Source organism: Telopea speciosissima, chromosome 3 (genome assembly GCF_018873765.1).
Source record: "Telopea speciosissima isolate NSW1024214 ecotype Mountain lineage chromosome 3, Tspe_v1, whole genome shotgun sequence".
Lineage (NCBI taxonomy): Eukaryota > Viridiplantae > Streptophyta > Magnoliopsida > Proteales > Proteaceae > Telopea > Telopea speciosissima.
Window position 1 is genome coordinate 20,758,807 of NC_057918.1, and position 25,118 is coordinate 20,783,924.

The 25,118-nt window shown below is 39.0% G+C and overlaps 4 protein-coding genes across 4 annotated transcripts; 1 reads left to right on the top strand and 3 right to left on the bottom strand.

Annotated features, from left to right (window-relative positions):
* Positions 1 to 1,564: 1,564 nt before the first annotated feature.
* Positions 1,565 to 3,002, bottom strand: LOC122654950 (pathogenesis-related protein 1C-like). The gene is made up of 3 exons (XM_043849204.1): positions 2,939 to 3,002; positions 2,368 to 2,827; positions 1,565 to 1,865 (listed from the first exon to the last, which is right to left on the bottom strand). The coding sequence occupies exons 1-3, from the start codon at positions 3,000 to 3,002 to the stop codon at positions 1,565 to 1,567; spliced, it is 825 nt and encodes a 274-aa protein (XP_043705139.1).
* A 949-nt stretch (positions 3,003 to 3,951) lies between these two features.
* Positions 3,952 to 22,176, top strand: LOC122657093 (glycine-rich protein 2-like). The gene is made up of 2 exons (XM_043851862.1): positions 3,952 to 3,958; positions 21,195 to 22,176. Exon 2 carries the CDS (start codon positions 21,215 to 21,217, stop codon positions 21,857 to 21,859), a length of 645 nt encoding a protein of 214 aa, XP_043707797.1. The 5' UTR covers positions 3,952 to 3,958; positions 21,195 to 21,214; the 3' UTR covers positions 21,860 to 22,176.
* LOC122657091 (pathogenesis-related thaumatin-like protein 3.5) lies at positions 7,932 to 9,810 on the bottom strand. Its single transcript, XM_043851859.1, has 3 exons — positions 9,727 to 9,810; positions 8,529 to 9,192; positions 7,932 to 8,094 (listed from the first exon to the last, which is right to left on the bottom strand). The coding sequence occupies exons 1-3, from the start codon at positions 9,788 to 9,790 to the stop codon at positions 7,971 to 7,973; spliced, it is 852 nt and encodes a 283-aa protein (XP_043707794.1). The 5' UTR covers positions 9,791 to 9,810; the 3' UTR covers positions 7,932 to 7,970.
* LOC122657092 (pathogenesis-related thaumatin-like protein 3.5) lies at positions 14,152 to 16,028 on the bottom strand. Its single transcript, XM_043851860.1, has 3 exons — positions 15,945 to 16,028; positions 14,670 to 15,333; positions 14,152 to 14,311 (listed from the first exon to the last, which is right to left on the bottom strand). Exons 1-3 carry the CDS (start codon positions 16,006 to 16,008, stop codon positions 14,188 to 14,190), a joined length of 852 nt encoding a protein of 283 aa, XP_043707795.1. The 5' UTR covers positions 16,009 to 16,028; the 3' UTR covers positions 14,152 to 14,187.
* Positions 22,177 to 25,118: the final 2,942 nt, after the last annotated feature.

The window sequence follows — 25,118 nt, forward strand, 5'->3', positions numbered from 1 at the left end:
AGCTACCTTTTATAAGTTCTTTTCTTTATCTGTTCCTCATAACACAGTACCTACTTTTCACTTGCTTGGACCCACCTCTTTCTTGTGAAGATCAAGTGCAATGTGGCAACAGATCAACTTGACATATGTAGGACCAATTATGATTTGAAGAATATAAGGAACATATTGGGCCTACCTTCACGGATCCGGCTCCTCTCCAGGGAGCTCAGCGCCCAGGGAGTATCCAGGGGGCATCCAAGGGTTGGGTTGTGTCGCACACATCTCGGTGCACGTCTAGGGATGTGTGCGGCACAGCCCAATGGATGGATGCTCCTTGCGCAAGTTGGGCTCTCTGGAGAGGAGCTCAATCCTACCTTCACTCCTTCAATTATTCCAAAATAAGTAGATGAATTTTTTGAATGTGCAAACCCTTTTATGTATATGTCATTTCATGGAAGGGAGGACAGAGATACATAGGGAGGCGAGCTAGCCATTAAGGAGATGGTGCTCAAGTACCTATAAGTTTCCACATCAGCTACTCACATCCGATGTGAGACATTTATGAGTCTTAGATTCTTATCTAGATGGTGATTCCCAACAACAATAACATTTCTTCCTCTTCTCTCTCCCAACAACTTTTCAGTCAAAGTTTGGGCCACTAGAGATCCTGTAGGGTTCGGTGTATTTTCCCCTTGAATCTACACCTAGGAATGGAGATTCTAGGGCACAAGTGCGAGAGTACATACGGTGTGTACATTGAACCGGATCATACAAGAATTTCACTTGTGTTTTACTATTAGTAGCATTAGAGCGAAATTCTCGTCAGTAGTGTACAATCGGTCCCTTGACCTTAACACTTCTTAGTGATGCGGTTACGCATTGCTAGTTTTGGAGCACCAACGGTTGATATTTCCTTGATTATAATGTACTAAATTCGTAATGTTTAGCCGTATTCGAAAGAGATGCCTAATATGGAATCCATTGCCCTAACTTGGAGAATATCGAGGAGACAGAGAATGCTTATATTTGATTGGGCACAAATATAAATATGGTGTAATTTTGGTAAATTGTTTGTAAAGTTTTGAAAAGTAATATTATTTATTAGGGCAAGAGATCTCTTCTTGGTCGCATGCTCTCTACACAAGCGTCTGGGCCAATGGGGAAGCACGCTTGGGTATCTACCCAGGAGGCAGAGGCACCATTTCATGGTGTCCTGTGAGAAGGCATAAGAAATACCACCAAGTAGAGATTTTTTGCCCTATTTTTATTAATTATTTTCTTGAAAAATTTTATTGGTCCAATAAGAATAACAGAATATCTGAAAAAGATTTTTTTACAGACTAGATTATGACAATACACACATGCCCTATAGCCATAAATTAATACAAATATTCTATAAAAGATAGAACTTTTATTTCAACCCAAAAAAAAAAAAAAAAAAAAATTAGTACTTTTATTATAAGTGAAATAAATTATCCAAGGATTAAAAAACAATTTTCTGCACACCCTTACAATCTTCACTATTAATTTTCAAGAAAAGAAAGAAAAAGACACAATAAATAAATAAATCTGCTTAAAATGCAATCTACAGATTAATTATCACCATAAATGAGAAAATTATGGTCCACCATCTTCCAGCAAATGATTTAGAACCTTCTGATTTACCACTGCAGATGAGATTATTACCATAACACTTGCAAACCTTTTTCTTCTTGTGATTGTAAGTGGTAATCCCTTCCTGTGATATTTTTTGTTCTGAATCTTCTGATAAGTGCTTCTTAGTGCAGATGAGATTACTATTCTGACACTTGCATACCTTTTTCTTCTTGTGAATGTAAGTAGTGGTAAGTGTTTCCTGTGATATTTTTTGTTCTGGTAATTGCTTCCTGTGATTAATTACAACAAAATAATTAGGGTTTTAGTTACAATCCTAATGCAAATTAAAAATAATCAAAATCTTAGATGAATTAATTATCTTTAACTAAAGTACTTAAGCCTGTCTTAAGCTCATCCTAGGTAATGGTTTAATACTGGTTGGTCCAACCCCAAATCAGTGGATCAGACCCTGGTTCAATGGTTTGACCTGGATGGTCGAACCATCAACCAAACATAATACTTGGTTCCTTCTGACAGTCCATGATTTATTTTAGACTGGTTTTATAATATTGTCACTGAAAACTTTAGGTTATGTTTGGTATGCATTCTTGGAATAGATTTTAGGTCTAGAGAGCATTCTGAAGCAAGAGAATAGAAAAAAACCAGGCTTCAGAATGCGTTCTAGACCTAGAATCTATTCTAAGAATGCATAACGAACACAGTCTAAATAATCTCGATTGGTAAAACTAAAAACTAACATAACTTTGTTACTGAAGCTTATTAATCTCTCACCTTGATGAACAGTAAGTGATGATGTAGTTTGACGCCGAGCACGTAAAAATAGTACTGCTAGGATCATCGTATGCAATGCTGCAGTTCCCCGTACCATTAATCGGTGTAACAGTTACTGGTAAATTGAATCCATCGGCAAGGCTAACATCGTAAAAATCGGGCAATGCAAGTGTAAATTCAGCAAGTGAGGCTGGTGGTTTGCCTGGGGCTTTACACTTGAGGGTGGTACCACAGCTACCAGTTTGGCAAGTACCATTACCATTTTCGTCGAAATTGCAATTGGTTCGACCCCATATCCGACCAGACCATCCAACCGGGGCGGTGAAAACAATAGATTGGCCTGATTTTAATTCAAATCCACCTCCACCGAAGTTCTCACCAGGAAAAATTCCGGGCCAAATTGTTTCTGTGCAATTGTTTATTATGGTGAAAACTCTTGATGAATCAGTCATTTTTGCTCCTATTCACCAAAAAATTATAAAGAAACACTAAATAAGATTTGGAAAGAGACAAGTAATTGTTAGAACAGAGGATTAATAAGAGAAAAGAGTGTCATTTATGCATACTAAACCTGATGTAGTAATCATAATCACTAATGATGTGATTATTAAAAGTAATCTCAGAAGTAAAGCCATCTTAATCCCTTCTGCCTCTAATTGCTAGCTCGCTCTTACTTAGGTTGAGAGCTGAGAGTCTCAAGAAGAGATGGAGAGTGCTTGAATGGATATAAAGAAGAGGGGAGACGGAGAATACGTGTGGGAGAGGGTGAATCAAATCCCTTCTGCCTCTTTCCTGCTTTTTCTTTTCTTCATCCATTCCTTAAAACACAGTGCCTACTTTTCACTAGCTTGGACCCACTTTTCTTTTGAAGATCAAGTGCCATGTGGCAATAGAACAACTTGAGATATGTACGACCAATTGTGATTTAATGAATAGAACCCGATCAGATCCGGCTCATTGGACGCCCAATGAGTCCCCAATGAGGCATCTAATGTCTGGGCTGACTGCCTGTGCATCGGGATGTGTAACTGCATCCTTTCCGTGTCATTGGTGAAGCTTGATCATAGTCTAAAAAGTGTTGTGGTGATTCTTCAGCAGGCCATTTCGCTTTTAAAACGTGTTAGAATAGTCAAAAAGTGCATAGAGCAGCACTATATAGGCAATGATTCTTGTAGAGCTTGTTGAGAACTTCGATTTGATATGTATTTTTCAACTATTTTGATTTAGGTACGAATCGGGTGGTTTATCGGGGACAATTTTGTATTTTCTAGGGTCAGGGTTTTCTTATATAATTAATGTTGTTATTTCTTTGAGAGATAGAAGTCAGGGTTTTGTATATTGCTTCACACATTAGTGGATTCATACTATCGTTCGACCATGAACATAACCTTCCTTTTTGGGGATGAACCACGTATATCTTATCTTGTGCGTGTGTGTTTCACTTTCTCTGGTGTGTAAACAGCCAGCCCAATCATTGAATGTTGACTAGGCACTCCCTGGGTAATGCACTTGTTGGAGAGGACTTCGTGGAAACCAGCTGTGTATTCTTCCTTTCCAAACGGAGGATTTGTCGTCCTGGATTGCAGGAGTAGTCTTTGGACCGCCATTGGATCCACTGAAGCTCCCTCCAATGGGTGGTTGATTAAGGAGGAAAAAGATTTTGTCCAAATGGATTCTCTCACCCAGGTCCAAATCAGGCCCTTATTGTTGATGTTCCCTAAAGTAATGGGTTTATCGGATCTCCTAATCTCTAAATTGGGTCAAGAATATGTTCTTCAGCACATTACTTTTCTCCTTTCCCCAGTGGGTCAAGAATATGTTCTTGGGGAGGGGGGGGGGGGGGATTTTATCCTCTCAATTACACTGCCCGTACTTAACGTCAAGTACAACTAACAGAGGAGGCAGAAATGACTATCCTACAGCTGCCCGAACACATTGCCTGAGGTGGGGTCCACCTCCCTCTATTAGATGTACTTGATGTCAAGTACGGGCAGTGTAATTGAGAGGATAAAAATTCGGCATGTTGCCTCCCCCTATTTCACCGATACTGTATCAATCAGGCAGTAACCAACATAGTCGGTCCAAACACTATACCCTACGCGGGCCCGCACACGGGCAATTTGGTTTTCCTCCAGTTGTGGCAGGAGTTGGATGGTCCAACCCAGTAAAACAAAGGGGGTTTTGGTCATTTCACAGGTGGGACTCAAGTGGGGCCCCCCTATTTTTGTTGGGCTGGACCCTCCAGCCCTCGCCACAGTTGGAGGAGAGCCAGATCCGCACGTGGGGCAATGCAGCAGGGTGAGGGCAATTTGGGTCCTCTACTGCCGCCTGCCCATGCGGCCAGTGTGCAACAGCACATAGGCAGGGGCGAATGACCACCATACCCACTCCCCGACCACCCTGCCCAGGTAGGATCCACGCCCTGCCTGTGTGAGGTTGTCCGTCGATCTAATCAGCATTGTGCCTTATGTTTCTCCTATAAGAGCAAGGTACAGAGTTAAATCCCTGCACTTCCAGTACCAGCCTGCATTTGAAATAAGACACAAGCTTTTATCTTTACAGCTTCAAAGACCAAAACCGTATAACTTTGCTTAAAAACAAGTAAACTCTTCCCCTTGCTTTCTTTCTCCTTGGTTTTGTATGATTCTCGTTCTGCTTGTTACCCTAGTGGTTTTCAGTAAAAGTTTTATTTATCCAAAAAATAAAAAAGTAAACTCGTTTATGAACCAAATACCCGAAACCATGACCAAAATCATATAAAACTAAGAAATCAAAACCGATTAATAAACTTTTAGTGTTACCTACAAAATCTTGAACCGAATCAAATTAAACCATTTACATCGAAACCGAATAGTTTAACATCCTTAATTACAAGTATTTGGTAAGATCTTTCATGGCACTCAATGTGTTTATTTCTTATATCTTTACATGTGTTTGTCATTGTGTGATTATGACTCGGTATTTGCTAAAAAAAACAGGAAGAGTATTGGTTATTTCAAGTTTAAATTTATAAGAACCCAATTCACCCCCTATTGGATTGCATTTGATCATACAAATCATTTATCCCCTTTTTATTTAACTTTATGGTATTTAGAATTTGGATTGAGCTCCTTTCCAGGGAGCCCAGCATCACAACATGCCTAGAGAGCATCCAGCCGTTGGGCTGTGCTGCACACATCCCTAGGCATGCACCGAGATGTGTTAATTATTGGTGTGAAATGACTATTTTACCCTTATACTAAAACATTAGAAATTAAAGTCACAATACTACCCTTTCTTCATCTTCAACATTGGTCAAGTAGTTTAGGGATTTAAATTTATTTAACTGACTGACATTATCACTTAACAGCATAAAACTAATGGTAGGGACTAATTTATCATATTGGGGTCTAAATTAGGGGGTTATTTGAGTTTTTTCAAAAATCAGGGGGTGATCTGAGTTTCGTTTGAAAACCAAGGGTGACGTGTAATTTATCCTAAAAATTTTGCCATACCGTCAATATTACTCCATATGATTTCAAAATCCCTAATAAAGGTTTTAAATGAATTTAAACAAGTTTTAACTGCATAAAATGTCTACGGATTCTATCGACTGATCCTAGCACTCGAAACATAATCTTTTCCAATAGGTTATTTTGACCTTCAATATTCCATATCTCCAGTGGATTCTCTCCGGCCAATGAGGGCCCTAAAATTAGAATCTTTCGTTGTAGGCCTCTGATCGAGGCACTAACAACATTTTTGGATTTCCATCAAACTATATTTTCCATTCAGTATTATAGTTGTATGCCCCATCTTAATTAATATGTTCATTTGTAGGAACATTTATGATCTAGGAAAACCAGCTTTGGTCCGGCGGGGATTGGTGCATAAAACCTCTCAGCACATAACCTGACACTTCTTAGAATTTTGAACCAGACCAAAGCCTTCTCCATTTGAGTCTTCTCTTCCATAAAGGAGAGACATTTATGAATCCTAAACCTTTATCTAGATGATGAGTCCCCACAACAATAACAAAATTCTAGGAAAGTGTTTATTTATTATTAATTATTTTTCACAAACAGTTTTGGGATTTTTTTATTGGTCCAATTGGAATTACAGAAGCTTTAGAAAAGATTTTCTTATAGACTGGGGTTATGACAATACATACATGTCCTATAATCTATAATACGATATTGCACTAGAGGGGATTGATGCTTAATAATCCACTCAAATTAGAAAATTTTGGTTACACATGTACAGCTATGTACGTGTTTATAAATAGCACATTAAGAAATGTCTATTAACCTCTTACAAAAAAAAAAGGAATGTATATTAACTTGACATGTGACAAGCTGGGAGGAATTCCAATGGGATAATCCTTTCCTGTCGGTTCAACCCATGTATGTAGCATGTTTATTATTGGCCATAATCTTTTGAGATATATCCATTAGATGAGGATCTTGATAAAATATGAGATCTCACATCAAGATTTAGGAGATGATGTGGTAGAGAATCTTTTATCTACTTTTTGAGTTATCTTTGCTGATGAAAACTAAATCATGTCTTTATTGTATTTTATACAAAAAGGGTATGATTTGGGAGATCCTGTGATGGCTCCAATTAGAAAAAGCCAAATCACATATTATTCTAAAAGGGTTTTAGAAAGTAATTAATTGGTAAGATTGTATGAGATGTATTGGTCTTTCCAATAGCAATTGAGTAATTGCAAAATTCAATTCAGTCTCCTTCTCTTTCCTTAGAGAACTACCATTAGAGCTCCTCCTTATCCCTTGAGTGAATGTGCTTGGTAAAGATTAATATCTTGTGAAAATCCAAGTCTATAAATTGTGGCCAATGTTGACAGAAACAAACAGTAGTAAAAAGAATCGATCACAGAAGGACTAAAATTGCGTGGAGGGTTTGTACTTGTGAACCTCTAGGTAACCTCATTCCCTTCTCCGATGTTGTAAATAATTTTGAACAACCACCCCCATCGGGCTGAGCCATAAATGCAAAGTGATACACTACATTCTGTGCACAAATCTCAACCCTACACGTGGTCTACCTTGGACCGCAAGCAAAATTGGTTCAGAAATGTGCCTGAGAAGAAACCAGGCTTACGACGGTTATGGAGGCGGGCCCACTAAGGCAATTGTGTAACCAAGTAGGAGTCCCACGTGCTCCAAGAATCATCAGATCCCGAGATCTAAGGGAGATGGTAGTTAGAGTGGGAGTTTCCAAAATCCATGCTCCCATAAAAGGACATACCGAAAAGGGTAAGATTGTCTCAGATCCCTACCCCAAACACTATAAATAAGGAGCCTCGACGCTCATGTAACCTAAGTTCAATAATCAATAAAGATACTCTATTGCTTCGCAGTGCCAACTCTAGTTTTCTCAATTTCTTCTAGCTCTGAATTAATTTGACAGTTGTGTTCTTGGAGAATCTCTCTCCAGCAGATTTCTTCGCACAGCACAAAGTATAGAATTTTTTTATTTATTTTAAGTGAAATAAATAATGGAAGGATTGAAAAACAATTTCTGTACACCCTTACAATGTTTACAATGTATTTTCAAGGAAGAAAAAAAAGCACAAAAATTAAATCTGCTTAAAACATAATCTATAGATTAATTATCACAAAAAATGAGAAAATTATGGCCCACCATCTTCTAGCAAATGATTTTAAGCCTTTTGATCCACTGCAGATGAGCTTATGATCATGAAATGTGCACACCTTTTGGTTCCTGTGATTAATTACAACAAAGTAAGTAATTAGTGTTTTAATGACAATCCTAAAGAAAATTAAAAATACGTAGATCTTAGATGAGTACCTTTGACTGAATTTAAGCTTGTCTTATTAAGCTCTTAGGGAATGGTTTAATTAATACTGGTTGGTCCAACCCCAAATCAGTGGTCGAACCCTGGTTTAACCCCCTCTTGACATTTCCAATACTAAAGCTGTCAGACCAGTTTGACTGGGATGGTCGAACCATCTACCAGACATGACACTTTGGTCCCTTGTAACAGTCCATGATTTATTTTAGACTAGTTTTACGACATTGTTACGAGAACCTTATGCTGCGTTTGGTATACATTCTTGAAATACATTCTAGTCTTTTAAGTCGATTTTGCATTCTTGAATGATAAAAATGGTAACGAAAATGTATATATATCTCACCTTGATGAACAGAAAGTGATGACATAGTCAGACGCCGAGCATGTAAAAAGACTAGAAGGATCATCAAAAGCATAACTATAAGCCGTAGGGCAAGCCTCCTTAAACTTCTTGGAGTAGAAAGTAGGCTTGCAAGTCACTGGGTTCGCAAACGTATTCTTACAACAATATTCATCTGTATTAAATGCATCACAAGCACTCCGGCAACTGATAACTTTACCGTCCGATTTAACGGCGAGTTCTTTCGGGCAAGTGGTTCTTAAGTCACCATTACAACCTGCTTTGCTGCAATTTCCGGTACCATTAATAGGTGTAATAGTTATTGGTAAATTGAATCCATCGACAAGGCTAACATCGTAAAAATCGGGCTTTGCAAGTGTAAATTCAGCAAGTGAGGCTGGTGTTTCTCCGTTAACTCCGCATTTGAGGGTGATCCCACAGCTACCAGTTTGGCAAGTACCATTACCATTTTTGTCAAAATTGCAACCGGTTCGACCCCATAACCGACCGGACCAACTGACCGGGACATTGAAAACACTAGATTGGCCTGATGTTAATTCAAATCCACCTCCATCAAAGTGCTCACCAGGTATAATTCCGGGCCAAATTGTTTCTTTGCATTTGTTTATTATGGTGAAAACTCTTGTTGATTCACTTATTTTTGCTCCTATCCATCAAAATAAGATGAGGGAAAAGGATAAATATAAGGTTAGAATACATCAATTTGTTAGAAAAAATAATGCAGTAGAATGACGATTTTGCAGAAGAAGTGCAAATGGATAGAGAAATCACACACACACACACACACAAGATAACATTTAAGTGGTTCACTTCCAAAAAGGAAGGCTACATCCACAGTCGAGCGATAGATGAATTCACTATTTTTGTGAAGTAAATATAAACCCTCATGCTCACATCTCTCAAAGAGATCACTACAATATATAGAAAAATCATAACATAAAAAGTACAAAATTGCCCCTAAAGATTCACCCGATCTGGTTCAGACCTGAACCAACAAAAGGCAAAATACATATTTAATCGAAAATCTCGACAAACCCTAAAACACTTTCTGCCCCCCTGAGATCAGGCTTCCACAATAACACAATTCTCATCTAGACGTACAAAAGGTTTGGATTGGAAAATATAACTAAACGATCAACAAGACAAAAAAGCTTAAAAGAAAAGAGTCTCCTGTGTGCACCTGACATAATAATGATCACTACTAATGTGACTGTTAAAAGTACTCTGAGAACTAAAGCCATCATATCCTTTCTGCCTCTTGGTAGCTCTTACTTGGTTTGAGAGAGCTGAGATATAAGAAGAAGAGATCGATGAGTAGTGCATGAATGGGATTATATAGAAGAGGGGGAGAAGAAGAATACGTGTGGGAGAGAGTGAATCAAACAAACTGGCCGTCCATAAAGACTGCTGAGTTACCTTTTGTAAGTTCTTTTCTTCAGGTGTTCCTCAAAACACATAGCTTTCACTTGCTTGGACCCACCTCTTCTTGTGAAGAAGATATTGGGCCTACCTTCATGTCTTCAATTATTCCAAAATGGATAGATCAACTTCTTCAACACACACCTCAAGTGGGATACATAGTCTTTCAAAAATTTGGAATCAGAGAGAGGAAAGACATATATAGAAGAAGGCTAAAGGCGAGTTAGCTGTTAAGGAGAGGGTGCTCAAGTACCTATAAGTCTCCATATTATGCTACCTCAATTCAGATCGTCTACGGTGTAGCTGCCCGTAGCAGCTTATGAGGCGTAGACTGGGCCGCGCGTGCAATGACCACCTTACTCCCGCTCGGGCAAGGCATTTGAGCAGGGGTATCCGCTCAGGCCGCTACGGGCAGCACACCATAGAGGATCTGAATCCATGCTAATTACATCCGATGTAGAATTATAACCAGGCGCGGATATGTTCTTGTACAAGTACCGTCCAAGGCCCTTTAGGACCAGTCACATGGAATCCACTATGGGACCCACATGAGAAGTGGATTCCATGTAAGTGACCCTGGACGGTACTTGTACAAGGCCATGATCCGGTCTCATTGTTACTTTCACCTTCCGCATCGAACTTAATACCTTCATTTAATTGTCCTTTGTCTTATTCTCAAAAGGTTTTTAAGGTAGGGGTATAAAAGAATTTTAAAAAATAAATGGAAAATGACATATTATTATGTCATAGTATGCATGTGAAATGACCGTATTACCTTCATTGAAAATTTTGTATGTCATACCAAAAGAGCAAAAAAGTATAGTTGAAAAATTATTTAACACATTGAAAGGTATCAAAAAGAAAATATATATGAGAAGAAGAAAAATACCTGGTCGCGTGCCCTCTGCACTACCACAGGGGGCTAATGCAGGGATATGAAGAGGCATCGGTCGGGGGATTTTTCATTTTGTAGGGAGGGGCGGTCATTTCTTGTTTCTTGTCACATCTTATCTATTAACCTTTAGAAACATTAATGTGCATAATTATGTAAATGTTATAATTAGGTGGGTGAGAAAAGAGTAAGTGCAACACAAAGATGTATAGTGGTTCGGCAACCTTATAAACGTCCACTCCTAAGAAGATACTTTTTTTTTCTGGTAATAACTCCTAAGGAGTTACTCACACTATAAAATTGTCACGATTATTACCAAAGAATAAAAGATTGTTACGATTGGAAGAACTCACCCTCATAAACCGGTCTACAAGGGGAGGAAACCCAATATAATATATACTCACATCCAAGTCCTTATGGGATTGATGTGGGACTATTGTACATAACATTACCCCACCCTTGCTGCTTTCTAAGCGGCTTCATCCTGCTCTAAGATTCTGCCCGACGACAGGTAGCCCTTTTCTAGCGGCTCGTACTCTGGCACCAGGTCGTCCCTCTCAAGTAGTCAACGGCAAAAGATGGGTCAATAAAAGCACCAATGTTACGATTGAAAGAACTTACCCTCATAAACCGGTCTACAAGGAGAAAAAAACCTAATATAATATGTGCCCACATTCAGGCCCTTACACATTCAAGCCCTTACGGGACCGATGTAAAATTATTGTACATAACAAAGATTTATCTAATATCATAATTACTTTATCCGGTAGCAATATATAAACCTTACAAGTAGTTTTTCAAATGGCTTACTATCAATCTTTTTCAATCACTTTAGCGATTCTACTTGTGTAGGACACTCCTTACACACAAGGACAACACTCAAAGAATGTGAAAGTACAAATGAATTACTTTAAATTTAAATATGGAGGATCTCTTTAAGCAAGGTAAAGTAAGATCTCTTTAAGACCCTTAAAGTTCAATGCACCACAACATATCTCAAGTTAAAGCTTATATGTAAAGGTATTAGATTGGTATTAGATTCTTGTATCATAATTTAAAAGGTCCCACTAAGTCCCTCTATGTAGGGATGTAAATGGATCGGATTCGGCTTGGATAGTGCTATATCCACATTCGTATCCGATTAGCTTTCAGACGGATTCGGATAGTGCTAAACGGATACGAACACTGATATGGATCGAATATTTTATCCGTTTACATGTAAATATAGCTTTTCAGATAGCTATAGCCTATCCGTATCTGCATCCGTTTAGCTTTTGGACGGATTCGGATAGTGCTAAACAGATACAGATACGGATACGAAAACGGATTTCGGCTATTCATTTACACCTCTATGGCTCTATGTAGCCAAAGGAGAATCACGACAAATGACCAAAATTTGACCTTTTAAGCCATCCATAGTCGTCCGTCGATGTACCTCGATCGTTAGTTGGGCTTCAATGGTCGTAAATAGGAGTTGGGCTCATGTTCACGTACGTAAGCGTACGAGAATGGCTCAGGAAAATTATCACCTACGATTCCTTGCCCAGTATGGTTCCTTAGTGCGTCTAATAAGAGGGGGGTAGACCCCACCTGGACAGAGTGTTCGATCAGGAGTGGAATGGTTATTTCACTTCCCTTGTCAGGGAACTATAGAAACCGTACCAGGTAGGCAACCGTAGGCAATAAAGATCCGAACAGCTCACAATCATTCACATGAAATCCACTCCATGTGGATCCCACAAAGTGGATTCCATCCGAACGGATGTGAGCCGTTCTCATACGTGAACGTGATCCTATCTTGAATAGAGTCACTGAACTCCAAGAATCACATTAATGACTCTTTTTCACAGCTTCCTTTCATGGGGGTTTATTCCATTAGGGTTTAAGTGACTTAAATAAGAGAGAGAGAGAGAGAGAGAGAGAGAGAGAGTATCTTTATGAAGCTTGCATTCATTCCTAAAAAAAAATAAAAAAATTCATTATGATACTTCTCGGTATTGAAGTCTTCAACCGTTGATGGATTTGGGAATTGCTGAAACTTTCTAATTGTGTTCCTCTAGCTGCTGTATCACTTTTCTCTTTCTTTATAAAATGTCTTGCATTGATGAACTGAATTCCTCTTTGATGCATGATAGACCACTTGTGTATTTGGGATTTTATTGATCTTTCATAACCACACACATGTTAGTAATCTCATAAACCATCATCTCATTCTGAGTTTCATCACCAAAACCTAAGAAAGAATATATAGACGCTCTTATGTTAACATTCTCCCTCTTTTTGGTGATGACAATCACATAATTATGGTAGAAACTTATGAAGCTCTCCTTCAACAAGTGGGATCGGGCTCTTCTCCAGCGAGCATCCAACGGTTGAGTTGGTTGGATGCGTGCGGGCAACGGCTGGACTGGCTGGATGTGAGCCGGCACACATCCCCGTGCACATCCAGCCAGCTCAACCGATGGATGTTCATTGGACACTCCTTAAGCACTGGGCTCGCTGGAGAGGATCTTGATCCCAATTAGTGTTACCATATTAAACCAATTAAGCTTTAAAAGGTTGCTACTTAATCCAATATAACACATTTAAGCAAAAGTGAATTGTAGCATATCTATTCAAAGATAATGATTTTAATCCATTAATCCTTAAATAAGTTGTAAACAGATTTTGTAACCGGATCTTGTTTATCCCTAAATAGAATGTATTTTTACTTAGATTGAGGGGTATATAATGTAATTTCATATTTAAATGTTAAATTTTTTAGAAATTTACGACCCCTGTGTTTTCAAACAATTACGTCTATCACCTTTGAAACTTTAAAAAATACGTCTGTAACCGTGAGTGTCAACTCTGTTAATTTTATTTTGAAAAGACAATTTTGCCCTTGCTTATTTGTTATTAATAAACTCTCTCCACCCCCACCTTGTTACTTGGAACGACAAGGATTTGGGAGCCGATGACTTTCCATTTTGCAACCATCTCCTACTCCGGTAGAAATAGCAGTCATCTCCGACGGAAGTGCTACGCTTGATTTTTGAGTTCTAAGTCTTCGGATTTCAGCTGTATTGAGCCCAGTGAGTACCAACGTTTCCCAGCCAACTCAAGATTTAGTTGTGAATGTTGTTCCAATGAAAATTGGCCAGATGAGTTCACTCTGGTGCTCTCTTTTATTCTCTTCCAATCTGTATATGTTCTTATTTACGCAAATTTGCATCTTCTACAATGAATTGAAAACCAATTTCTGTACACCCTTACACTGTTTACAATGTATTTTCAAGAAATAAAGAAAGTAAAAAAAACACAAAAAAATAAATCTGCTTAAAACACACTTTATAGATTAATTATCACCATAAATGCGAAAATTATGGTCCACCATCTTCTAGCAAATGATTTTAAGCCTTTTGATCCACTGCAGATGAGCCTATGATCATGAAATGTGCACGCCGTTTGGTTCCTGTGATTAATCACAACAAAGTAAGTAATTAGTGTTTTAATGACAATCCTAAAGAAAATTAAAAATACTTAGATCTTAGATGAGTACCTTTGACTGAATTTAAGCCTGTCTTAAGCTCTTAGGAAATGGTTTAATACTAGTTGGTCCGACCCACTCAACCCCAAATCAGTGGGTCGGACCTTGGTTTAACCTCCTCTGACATTTCCAATACTAAAGCTGTCAGAACAGTTTGACTGGGATGATCGAACCATCCACGAGACATAACATTTTGGTAAACATTCTTAAAATGCATTTTAGGTCGATTTTACATTCTTGGACGATAAAAATAATAAAACGAGAAAGAAAATATATATCTCACCTTGATGAACAGAAAGTGATGATGTAGTCAGACGCGGAGCATGTTAAAATACTAGTAGGATCATCAAAAGCATAACTATAAGCCGTAGGGCAAGCCTCCTTAAACTTCTTGGAGTAGAAAGTAGGCTTGCATGTCACTGGGTTCGCAAACGTATTCTTACAACAATATTCATCGGTATTAAATGCTTCACATGCACTCCGGCAACTGACAACTTTACCGCCGGATTTAACGGCGAGTTCTTTAGGGCAAGTGGCTCTTAAATCACCATCACAACCTGCTTTGCTGCAATTTCCGGTACCATTAATCGGTGTAATAGTTATTGGTAAATTGAATCCATCGACAAGGCTAACATCGTAAAAATCGGGCGTTGCAAGTGTAAATTCAGCAAGTGAGGCTGGTGGTTCGCCGCCGGCTCCACATTTGAGGGTGGTACCACAACTACCAGTTTGGCAAGTGCCATCACCATTTGTGTCGAACTTGCAACCGGTTCGACCCCATATCCGACCGGACCAATTGACCGGGGCAGTGATGACCTGAGATTGGCCTGATTTCAATTCAAATCCACCTCCACCAAAGTTGTCACCGGGAAAAATTCCGGGCCAAACTGTTTCTGTGCATTTGTTTGTTATGGTGAAAACTCTTGCTGATTCACTCATTTTTGCTCCTACCCACCAAAATAAGATAAGGGAAAAGGATAAATATAATGTAAAAACACATCAACATCAATTTGTTAGAAAAAAATGGCGATTTTGCATAAGAAATGCAAAGGGAAAGAGAAATCACACACACACACAAGATAAGATTTAAGTGGTTCACCCTCAAGAAGGAAGGCTACATAAACGGTCGAGTGATAGATGAATCCAATATTTCTCTAAAGCAAATATAAACCCTCACACTCACATCTCTCAAAGAGATGACTACAATGTATAGGAAAATCCTAATATTGAAAGTACAAAATTGCCCCTAGAGATCCACCCGGTCTAGTTCAAACTTGAACCAATATAGGGCGAAATATATATTTAATCGAAGATCTCGACAAACCCTACAAGGGTCAATGCCTATGGTATTGATATATGCATTTTTTGACCTTTCTAGCACGTTTCAAAAACAAAACAGTTTACCGTTAAATCACCAAAGCACTTTTTGGACTGAGATCAGGCTTCACCAATAACACAATTCTCATGTAAACAAAAGGTTTGGATTGGAAAATATAACTAATTAAACGATCAACAAGACAAAAAAGCTTAATAAGAGATAAGAGTTTCCTGTGTGCACCTGACATAATAATGATCACTACTAATGTGACTGTTAAAAGTACTCTGAGAAGTAAAGCCATCATATCCCTTCTGCCTATTGGTAGCTCTTACTTAGATTGAGAGAGCTGAGATATAAGAAGAGAGATGATGAGTAGTGCATGAATGGGATTCTATAGAAGAGGGGGGAGAAGAAGAATACGTGTAGGAGAGAGTGAATCAAACAAACTGGCCGTCCATAAAGACTGCTGACCTACCTTTTATAAGTTCTTTTCTTCAGGTGTTCCTCAAAACACAATGACTACTTTTCAGTTGCTTGGAACACCTTTTCTTGTGAAGAAGATATTGGGCCTACCTTCACGTTTTCAATTATTCCAAAATGTATAGATCAACTTCTTCAAGACACACCTCAACTGGGATATATAGTCTTTCAAAAATTTGGAATCAAACTATGCTTGGTAAATAACTTTGAGAGAGAGAGAGAGAGAGAGAGAGAGAGAGTAGGTCTTGCGTGATTGTGCATCATCATGCACGGTCGTGTGCAAAATCTTTTGCCTATATGTCATTTTATAAGAGAGAGGAAAGACATGTACAGACGAAAATAAGCTAGTTGTTAAGGAGAGGATGCCCAAGTACCTATAAGTCTCCATATCATGCTACTTACATCAGATGTATAATTATTATGAGCGTGGATCATGTCCTTTAGAAGCATTAATGTGCATAATTATGTGAATATTATAATTTGGTGGGTGGTCGGTGGCTCAATAGTTAGCTTTGGGCTTTGTCTGCCCTAACAAAAATAAAAACCAATTGCTTCCTCACCAAGTACTACTACTTTATTCTTTCACTTTCTCTTCTCTGCAATATTATTAGAAGATAGTTAAGGAACTCCTCAAAAGCTTATGATGTGCATAGATTAGTCCATTGCTTTCTTCACATTCTTCACTAGTCCTTTGAGAACAAAGCAATGGATACCATGTGGCGACATTGATTAGTTCAACCATACCATTGAACATTATTTATTATACGTCCACTTCAAAATGTTGTCAATGGACAAATGATGTGGCTATTATGACCATTGGATAGAAAGATCATGGCCCAAATTAGCCACATGTCAAATTTTAGAGCGTGATTCAATCAAATACTTTTCCTTCTATTGTTATGCATCTCATGTACAATTTCATGTATGCCTATGGTACTCCTACTCTAACCATGTGGATAAGTCCAACAAGGCTGAAACTTAACATGTAAACAGGAGACCTAGGGTTGTACTGTGTACTCGTTCACAAAATTTGGTCGGGCTTCATCTGTTATATATACCACATGATAATAGATGCTCTTGTCACAGGTGTGTGGGCTAGGCTCCCTTAGGCTGCATCTGGTTACAAGGGGAAATAAGGGAGGGGGAGTGAAATCAGATCAAACCTATAAAAAAAAGGGTTCATGTTCTCTGTGCCGTAGCGTAGGTTGCGCCCAGACACATTGGTCTGCCACTCAGGGGGGCAGGGTGGTCATTGCACCACCCCATGTGTCTGGGTGCAGCCTGCACCCCCGACATAGAGAACATTCCCCCCAAAAAAAAAGGGATTTGTAAATGCAGAACCTAACTCAAAAGATGAGATCACACAACTAAAACACAATGTAATGAGTAAGAAACGAGTAAGTGCAATACAAAGATTTTGGTTCGCCAACCTTACATACATCCACTCTTAAAGAGATACTCACACTATATGATTTATCTAATATCATAATTACTTTATCCGGTAGCAATATATATATAAACCTTACAAGTCGTTTTCTAAATGGCTTACTATCAATATTTTGAATCACCTTAGTGATTATTCTACTTGTGTAGGACACTCCTTAGACACAAGGACAACACTCAAAGAATGTGACAGTACAAATGAATTAATTACCTTAAATATGGAGGATAAGCAAGTTAAAGTAAGATCTCTTTAACACCCTTAAAGTTCAATGAACCACAACATATCTCAAGTAAAAGCTTAGAAGTAAAGGTATAATTTACCCAAAAACAAAAAAAGAAGTAAAGGTATTAGATTCTTGTATGGTCCCACTAAGTCCTCTATATAGTCAAAGGAGAATCACGACAAATGACCACAATTTGACCTTTTAAGGTGTCCATAGACATCGGTCGTAGATAGTAATTGGGCTCATGTTCACATACGTAAGCATACGACAACGGTTCACAGTCATTCAGATGGAATCCAGTTCATGTGAATCCCACAGAATGGATTCCATCTGAATGAATATAAGCCGTTCTCCTACGTTCACGGACAACGTGATCCTATCTCGTAAATAGAGTTACCTAGCTAGTATGTCCACCAAGTTTGTAAGACATCCATGATTTCTTGCAGACGTCTTTTAAATCTGGGACTAAAAAGGGTCAAAGAGTCTCACAAATAGATTTTGTAACCGGACCTTGTTTATTCCTAAATATAATGTATTTTTACTTCGATTGAGGGGTATATAATGTAATTTCATATTTGAATTTGAATTTTTTTATCCGATTTTCTTCCTTCGAATACCATCGTCGGCATGAAACCCCTCACCCGTGGTATTGGGATTTTCCCATATTCTTTGACTTTTAAATTACAATCATCACCAAGACAACTAAGGATTTCCTTCTGCTGTACTAGGGTCTCCTCTATCTGATGATCGGCGGTGAGGTCTTGCAAGCAGATATTGCTCTCTCTTCCCCTTCAGGTGGGCATTATTGGCGTGGATCAATACCTATTAATTGTCGAGGAACTGGCATTAGAGTACATTGACGCTACACTGGGCAGTGCATCTTTAAAGTTCTCCTCTCAGTCTCATGGCACCATCGGATGCTCAAGTGGTGCATTGGGCAGTGCATCGCACTTGAGAAGATAAAAATTTAGGAGTATCGTAAATTGCGAATTTTTTTCCTCTCAGGTTCCCTGCCCAGTACGATTGTTCAGTGCCTCTAATAAGAGGGGGTAGACCCCACCCACATAGTGTGTTCGGGCAGGGGGTTAGATCGTCATTTTTGCCCCCCTATGAGGGGAACCGGACAACTGTACCGGACACAAAACTTGAGAAGATAATGATCAGTAGATTGCTCTACTGGTTGGCACATGTTGATCCAAAATTTTTTTTTTTTCTTTCTTCTTGAACTTGGAACCGTTGGATGTCCGAAATGGTAGATGCGGCCACCAGAGATTGATTTTTTTTCATTCTCTTATGCATTCTTGGAAAAAGCTAACACTTCGCTCATATTTTTTTTTAAGTTTTCAGTACGGGAGTGTGGCCTATGCCAGCACTCCCATGAGTCTATCTCTCTCCCCTACATGTGAAAAGATACTTCTGCCCCCTTGTTTTAAGGAGGAGAGAGATAGACACATGGGAGTGCTTGCGTAGGCCACACTCCCTTACAGAAAACTGTTTCCCTTTTTTTAAAGGCTAAAAGGTCGCAGTACGTCTGCAAAAACAACTTGACAGTTCGTTCTTCCATTGATAACCGTTGATTTAACTTATCCAATTATAGCCGTTGAACTATTTACTTGAGACCGGCTACGACCTCATCTCTCCCCCCTTCCCCAAAGACGGCAGCCCACTTCCTGCAATCCCCTTCCCCGCCTCTCTCTCTCTCTCTCTCTCTCTTACAGTGAACATCAAGGAAGCATTATGACTCTTCGGTGACATGAAAAGGAAGCAGATATCTTCTGCTATCTATACCTATAGATCTTTGATTTGTAATTTAAGAGAGTTGGGAAATTGGAGTTGGCACAGACTTCTCCTCCTTTGCCAAGTTGCATAGTTTGAGGGAACCGAGAACAAATTGATTTCATGAGAAATGGTGCGAATAGGAGACGATTTCTCATGAGAAAAGTGACGTGATATTTTGAGCTTGTGCTCTGAAGCAAAGGTAGGTGGATGAAATGCAAGTGATTTCAATGGCTACTGACTCCTATCCTCCCCCATCCTACTGTCAATCCATTAGTTATCTTTGGTTTGATTGAGAGTACAAGGACATCTTCTCCTTCACCCTTTATTGAGCGGCCACAAGGCATATATCTATGAATCACAAACATTAATTTTAGAAAATTCAATCAAATGATAAATTGTTTTATTTTGAAGGCTCTCTCGAAGTGCATCTGCTCTTATTTGGCCACCCCCTTGTTAATGAGAAGGGGCAAATCAATCACTAGGTGCTGCTTTGTTGTTTGACAGATAGCAATTAACATCTTCCCCTGTTTTCTCCTTTTCATCTATAAAAAATCTTTCCCTAGTTAGATCATTACCATGAAATGTAATGTGTTTCTCTGTTCGGTTTGGTTGTTTGATTTGGTTTCAGGAACTCCGAATCGACGATGCTACCAACTATTGCAAACAAGAATAGAATGTCATCTTTCCATCTTACTAAAATGGGAAAGAATCGACGAACCACTTGGATTTGCATGGGAGAGATGCAAATAAATGGGATGGGAGGGGATGCTGAGGCACAAAGCGGGCAAGGAGGGGTTTCTGCAAGGTTCATGGCGAAGGTAAGGAGGGAGATGTAGAGAGCTAGGGTTGGGAAGGGGGAGAGACAAAGAGAGAAGGGCGGGAGAAAGATGCAAATAGGTCGATGGGAGGGGAAGGATTGCAGAAAGAGAAATAGAGAGAGAGAGAGCACGAGGCTCTCACCGTAAGAGCCAAGAACCTGTGATTGAGTGAAACTTAATGAACGATTGAGATCAACTTTATACCTAATCTATGATTACAGTATAAGAACGCAAGAATTAGTACGTTCCGCCACCGGTCACCCTTTTTTTAATATGAAATTCTAGGTGAGACCCATCATATATTATTCTGATTCTAAAGGTGAGACACGTGGCATATTATTGAACCGGCGAGAACGATAATACCCGTCGAGTAGCTCACTAACAGCCCAACTACCTCGCTCTTGACGTCGGATATGTTATGTGATATCCCACTATTGACCTATTTTACTGATCTGAAGAAGCAAGAAGAAAGGGCTAACTATAAAGGGTATTTCAGTAATCGCAAATAAGTCATAACCATACAGTCCCGTCAACGTCAATAAAACAGCCCAAAAAATCCCAAAACGGTTACGAGCCTCGGAGTGAGACTAGTGGCAGCTGATGCTTCGGAGTAGGAGAAAAGATGAAACTCCCCTGTATCTTTATTCCTTGAGAGTTCTTTCACTTTCTTTCTTGTTAATAATCTTTGAGGAGAAAGATTAGGGTTTAGAATTTTGAGTTGCAGAAGAAGTTTTAGTGGTTTAAAGCTTTTCTGTTGTGGTCAGTAATGGCACAAGAGAAGAGATCGACGGGGGTTGTGAAATGGTTCAGTGGGCAGAAGGGATATGGCTTCATTACTCCAGATGATGGGAGTGAGGATATATTTGTTCACCAATCGTCGATCCGTGCAGATGGGTTTAGGACTCTTGCGGATGGTGAGCAGGTTGAATTTGAGATCGGACGAGGTGATGATGGACGAACGAAGGCTGTCGATGTGACTGGACCGAATGGTTCGCAAGTTTCTGGTGTTGGTTTTGGTGGTGGTGGTGGTGGTGGACGTGGGTTTTCCGGCGGAAACGGCAGGGATGGCGGTTATGGCAGTTTCGGTGGTGGGTTTGGAAGAGGAGGATGGCGAAGTGGTGGAAGAGGAGGGAGATCAGGGGGAGGAGGCTATGGTGGTGGTGGTGGTGGTGGTGTTGGTGGCGCGTGCTATACTTGTGGGAAAACTGGTCACTTGGCAAGGGATTGTTTTCAAGGCAGTGGTGGTGGGAGATTCGGCGGCGGCGGTGGTGGTAGATACGGCGGCGGTGGTGGTGGGGGGAGATACGGTGGCGGTGGCGGTGATAGTAGTTATTACGTTGGTGGCAGGGGTTGTTATAATTGTGGTGAGAAAGGGCATATTGCGAGGGAATGCCCAAACGACCAGAGATGAGATCATGAGAAAGAGGTCATTTTCTTGCTGCGTTGGGTGGGCAATTTGGTATTACTGCTCTCGATTTGGTTTTCTTTTTTGTGAATGGTCTTTATAATCTTCTGGGACGATGTTGTTGGGGAAAATGTCGAGAGAAGGGGTTAGATCGTATCAGAATGGCCGTTCTATGGTCAAATTTTCTGCTTCTCCTTTTTGGGGGGTTGATTCTCATGCTTTTTCTGAGTGTTGTGGATAAATTGTTTACAGAAGATATAGTTTCTTCTTGTTCCTCCCTGGAAAGATCTCTATTACTTGTTAATGAAATCCCCTTTTTGTTGACAATGTTTTGGCTCCAATTCGTTGCTCTTCCTGTTTCTCTTTGATGTGATCCTTAAGAATTCCTAGAAAGTTGTAATGGGTCATTTCAGTTTTAGGTAGTTTGATAGTACAACACAGCCTCCCTTTGCATGTTAATATGTTGTTATCAATAATTTCAATAGCCATGTAGGAAGCTTATGAACTTTCATCATGTTCTTTAAATAGAAGGCGTTAAAGCACTTGAAGATATTCTGTTGGTTGGGATTTATGTGGATGTTTTTATATAATGTTGTGTCGATCTTATCTTTAGAAAGCTGGGAGCCAATCTTGGTCTTTTCATTATCCAAATCTTAATATGTGGATTAAATTATCTTCTCGGTCATTGTTTTAACCTTTCTTTTGGATCAAATATATAACTTATAATAGAGAAATGAGATTAATAATATTCTTTTGATTGTGGCCTGAGGGCATATCGGTTGTGCATTGTGAATGTTTTTACTGTGATCTCCTCCCAGATTGCTACTCGTGATTTAATCTGTCTTTGCTATAACCCCAACAGGGTAGGTCAGTTGGCAAGGACCAACACCTCACAATTAAGAGATAATGAGAGTTCAACTCTTTTTGGGGCCTAACTATCGATTTAGGCCCCAAAAAGATATTGAGAGTTCAACACACACACATATATTCTTTCTTTCTTTGCTATCATTTGTGGTCTTCAAATCTGGTTATTTTACTTCTTATTTATCCAAATTATATACCATCTATTGAGGTTGAACTGGTATTACTCTGCTTGCCTGTAGTTCTAGGTGGAGGAAGGTGTGGTTGATTCTCCCTCATCCCTCATTGTTTTGACATGAGTTTTGAAGGACTGTTAACTTCCCATAAGGCAATTCAGTCTAACCTAGTTCCTTGTCATCATTAGCAGATTCAGTTATCTTAATTCTAGCTCTAGGGTTATGGTTCTGCTGCGTACATAATGTTATGGTTTGAACCGGTTTACTGATACTTGGCCTGGTTCAATTATGCAGATTACAAGATTCTAACATTAGGTTTAGAAATAAGGATAGCCAAGAACTATGGCCTTTAATTTGCAAGTACTGAGGAACAGATTTGATCTATGTAATAAGCCGAGCTGATGTGCTGTGGTAGTTTTTTAGAAATCAGATGTAAGAAAGTGGTAGATTATTTCCAGAAACAGCAATCATATTTAGGGACGAAAAAATCTGATTGCACTCAATGAATGATCCAAATGCCACAAAACTGAGGTCAAATGTTTCTTTGATGATATCTAACAGTTGGACCTAGAAACACAACTTTCTTTAACAATTATGAGGGTGTGAATCTACTGAACCAGGATTGATAGCAAAAACAGTATTGAAGCTTCTCAAAATAATAGAGAAACTCCATACAAAATTTAGAAACAGAATTGATAGAATGACATACTGGATACTCACAGACTTATGATTGAAACAGAAAACATAATTGAATAGTTTCTGAGCTAAAAGACCATCAGATTTTTACCATATAACAAAGTATTGTATGAGGGAATCAAGAACTACAATTTTGACTTGTGAATACGACTAGTGAACTAGAATCATAATAACTAAAGTTGCGGAAGAAACTTAGAATATGGATAGAGGAATTCATCTTTAGAAGTACTATAATGAATCCACACAGCAGCGAAGAAAAAAAAAAAGTTTATTTGTGAAAACTTGGTGAATATAGGACCTGGTGCATCTATCGATGGGGCTGACAGTCCCCCTGCTGTTTCTATTCCAAATACAACTCAAAACTATGAACTTTTAATTCTAACAGAAAATAGAAACTTTTTATAAGAACAAAATAGAAATTGTAAGCCAAAAAAAAAATAGCTACTCCTAAAATAAATTGAACCCATATAACCATATTCCCATTCTACCTGTGATATAGACCCCATTAAAGTAGCCCATTACAATGAAAACATATTGGACCATAAGCTGGATATATCCCAACACATATTTTGGCTAAAATAAACCTTCTTCTGTGATTTTCCTGCATCACCCATCCACTTGAGCTGTCACCCAGAGAAAAATGGGTATATGTTGCAGAAGCCTGGCTGGATAAGCATGATCCAGTTTGGAAACCCAGGCCAAGAAGATCCAGGCTTAAATTAGTCCAGCAGTTCCAGCATGGGTAGTTTGGGTATTTAGTATATTACTAAGTATATTATTGTAGTCAGAAATTGATAATAACTGGGGGTCCCTGGTCTGGGGTCTTTAGTGGCTGTACAGATACTGTGATTGGAGTCTAGTTTTCGCTCTATTAAAATATTATTTTCTGGCCTGGAAATCATCGATAGAACCAGGCGACTGTTGGTGAAATCTTAGCTCTGTTTGATTCTGTTTCGAGAAGTTACAGCTTTGATTTAACATCCTTGTTTACTGCCCCATCTCTTCTTTCTTTCTTTTTTTCTGAATTCTGAAATATTTACTTATAGGTACAGGATATATCCCAACACATATTTTGGCTATAGTAGTAAATATGGCCTGGCCCAACCTACTATTGGTGTAATTTATAGGTTGGTTGGTGCTCATGTTTCTATTAAAACAAACACCAAAGAAACACGAAGGAAAAACAAAAACAAAGCATAAATGACACACAGATTTAACATGGTTCACACACCAATGTGATGTGCTACGTCCACGGGCGAAGCTGAAGATGATTCACTATTTAATGGAAGAAGATACTATGGAGATCTCAGCAAGAACGCTCTTCTCAAAGGCTAACACGAAAACCCCCGAAAATCTGACTTCTCACTTGCTTACACAACAAGACACGAAAACAGGGTATCCTCTGATTTGCTTGTTGCTTAGATTAGCTGATTCTTCTGTTGATGACATTGAGTTTGCCAAACAGGTTTTTATTGAAGATATGGATGCTGCCCATCATTTTTTCCCTCATTAATTTACCTCTCAGGATGATG

Excerpts from the sequence above, each read along its gene's own strand:
- LOC122654950 (XM_043849204.1), bottom strand. The coding sequence starts at position 3,002 with ATGGCTTTACTTCTGAGATTACTTTTAATAATCACATCATTAGTGATT. Across the intron at positions 2,828-2,938 it reads GATTATGATTACTACATCAG|GAGCAAAAATGACTGATTCA; the intron begins GTTTAGTATGCA and ends TTTGGTGAATAG. Across the intron at positions 1,866-2,367 it reads ATCACTTACTGTTCATCAAG|GAAGCAATTACCAGAACAAA; the intron begins GTGAGAGATTAA and ends AATTAATCACAG.
- LOC122657091 (XM_043851859.1), bottom strand. The coding sequence starts at position 9,790 with ATGATGGCTTTAGTTCTCAGAGTACTTTTAACAGTCACATTAGTAGTG. Across the intron at positions 9,193-9,726 it reads AGTGATCATTATTATGTCAG|GAGCAAAAATAAGTGAATCA; the intron begins GTGCACACAGGA and ends TTTGATGGATAG. Across the intron at positions 8,095-8,528 it reads ATCACTTTCTGTTCATCAAG|GAACCAAAAGGTGTGCACAT; the intron begins GTGAGATATATA and ends AATTAATCACAG.
- LOC122657092 (XM_043851860.1), bottom strand. The coding sequence starts at position 16,008 with ATGATGGCTTTACTTCTCAGAGTACTTTTAACAGTCACATTAGTAGTG. Across the intron at positions 15,334-15,944 it reads AGTGATCATTATTATGTCAG|GAGCAAAAATGAGTGAATCA; the intron begins GTGCACACAGGA and ends TTTGGTGGGTAG. Across the intron at positions 14,312-14,669 it reads ATCACTTTCTGTTCATCAAG|GAACCAAACGGCGTGCACAT; the intron begins GTGAGATATATA and ends GATTAATCACAG.
- LOC122657093 (XM_043851862.1), top strand. The coding sequence starts at position 21,215 with ATGGCACAAGAGAAGAGATCGACGGGGGTTGTGAAATGGTTCAGTGGG.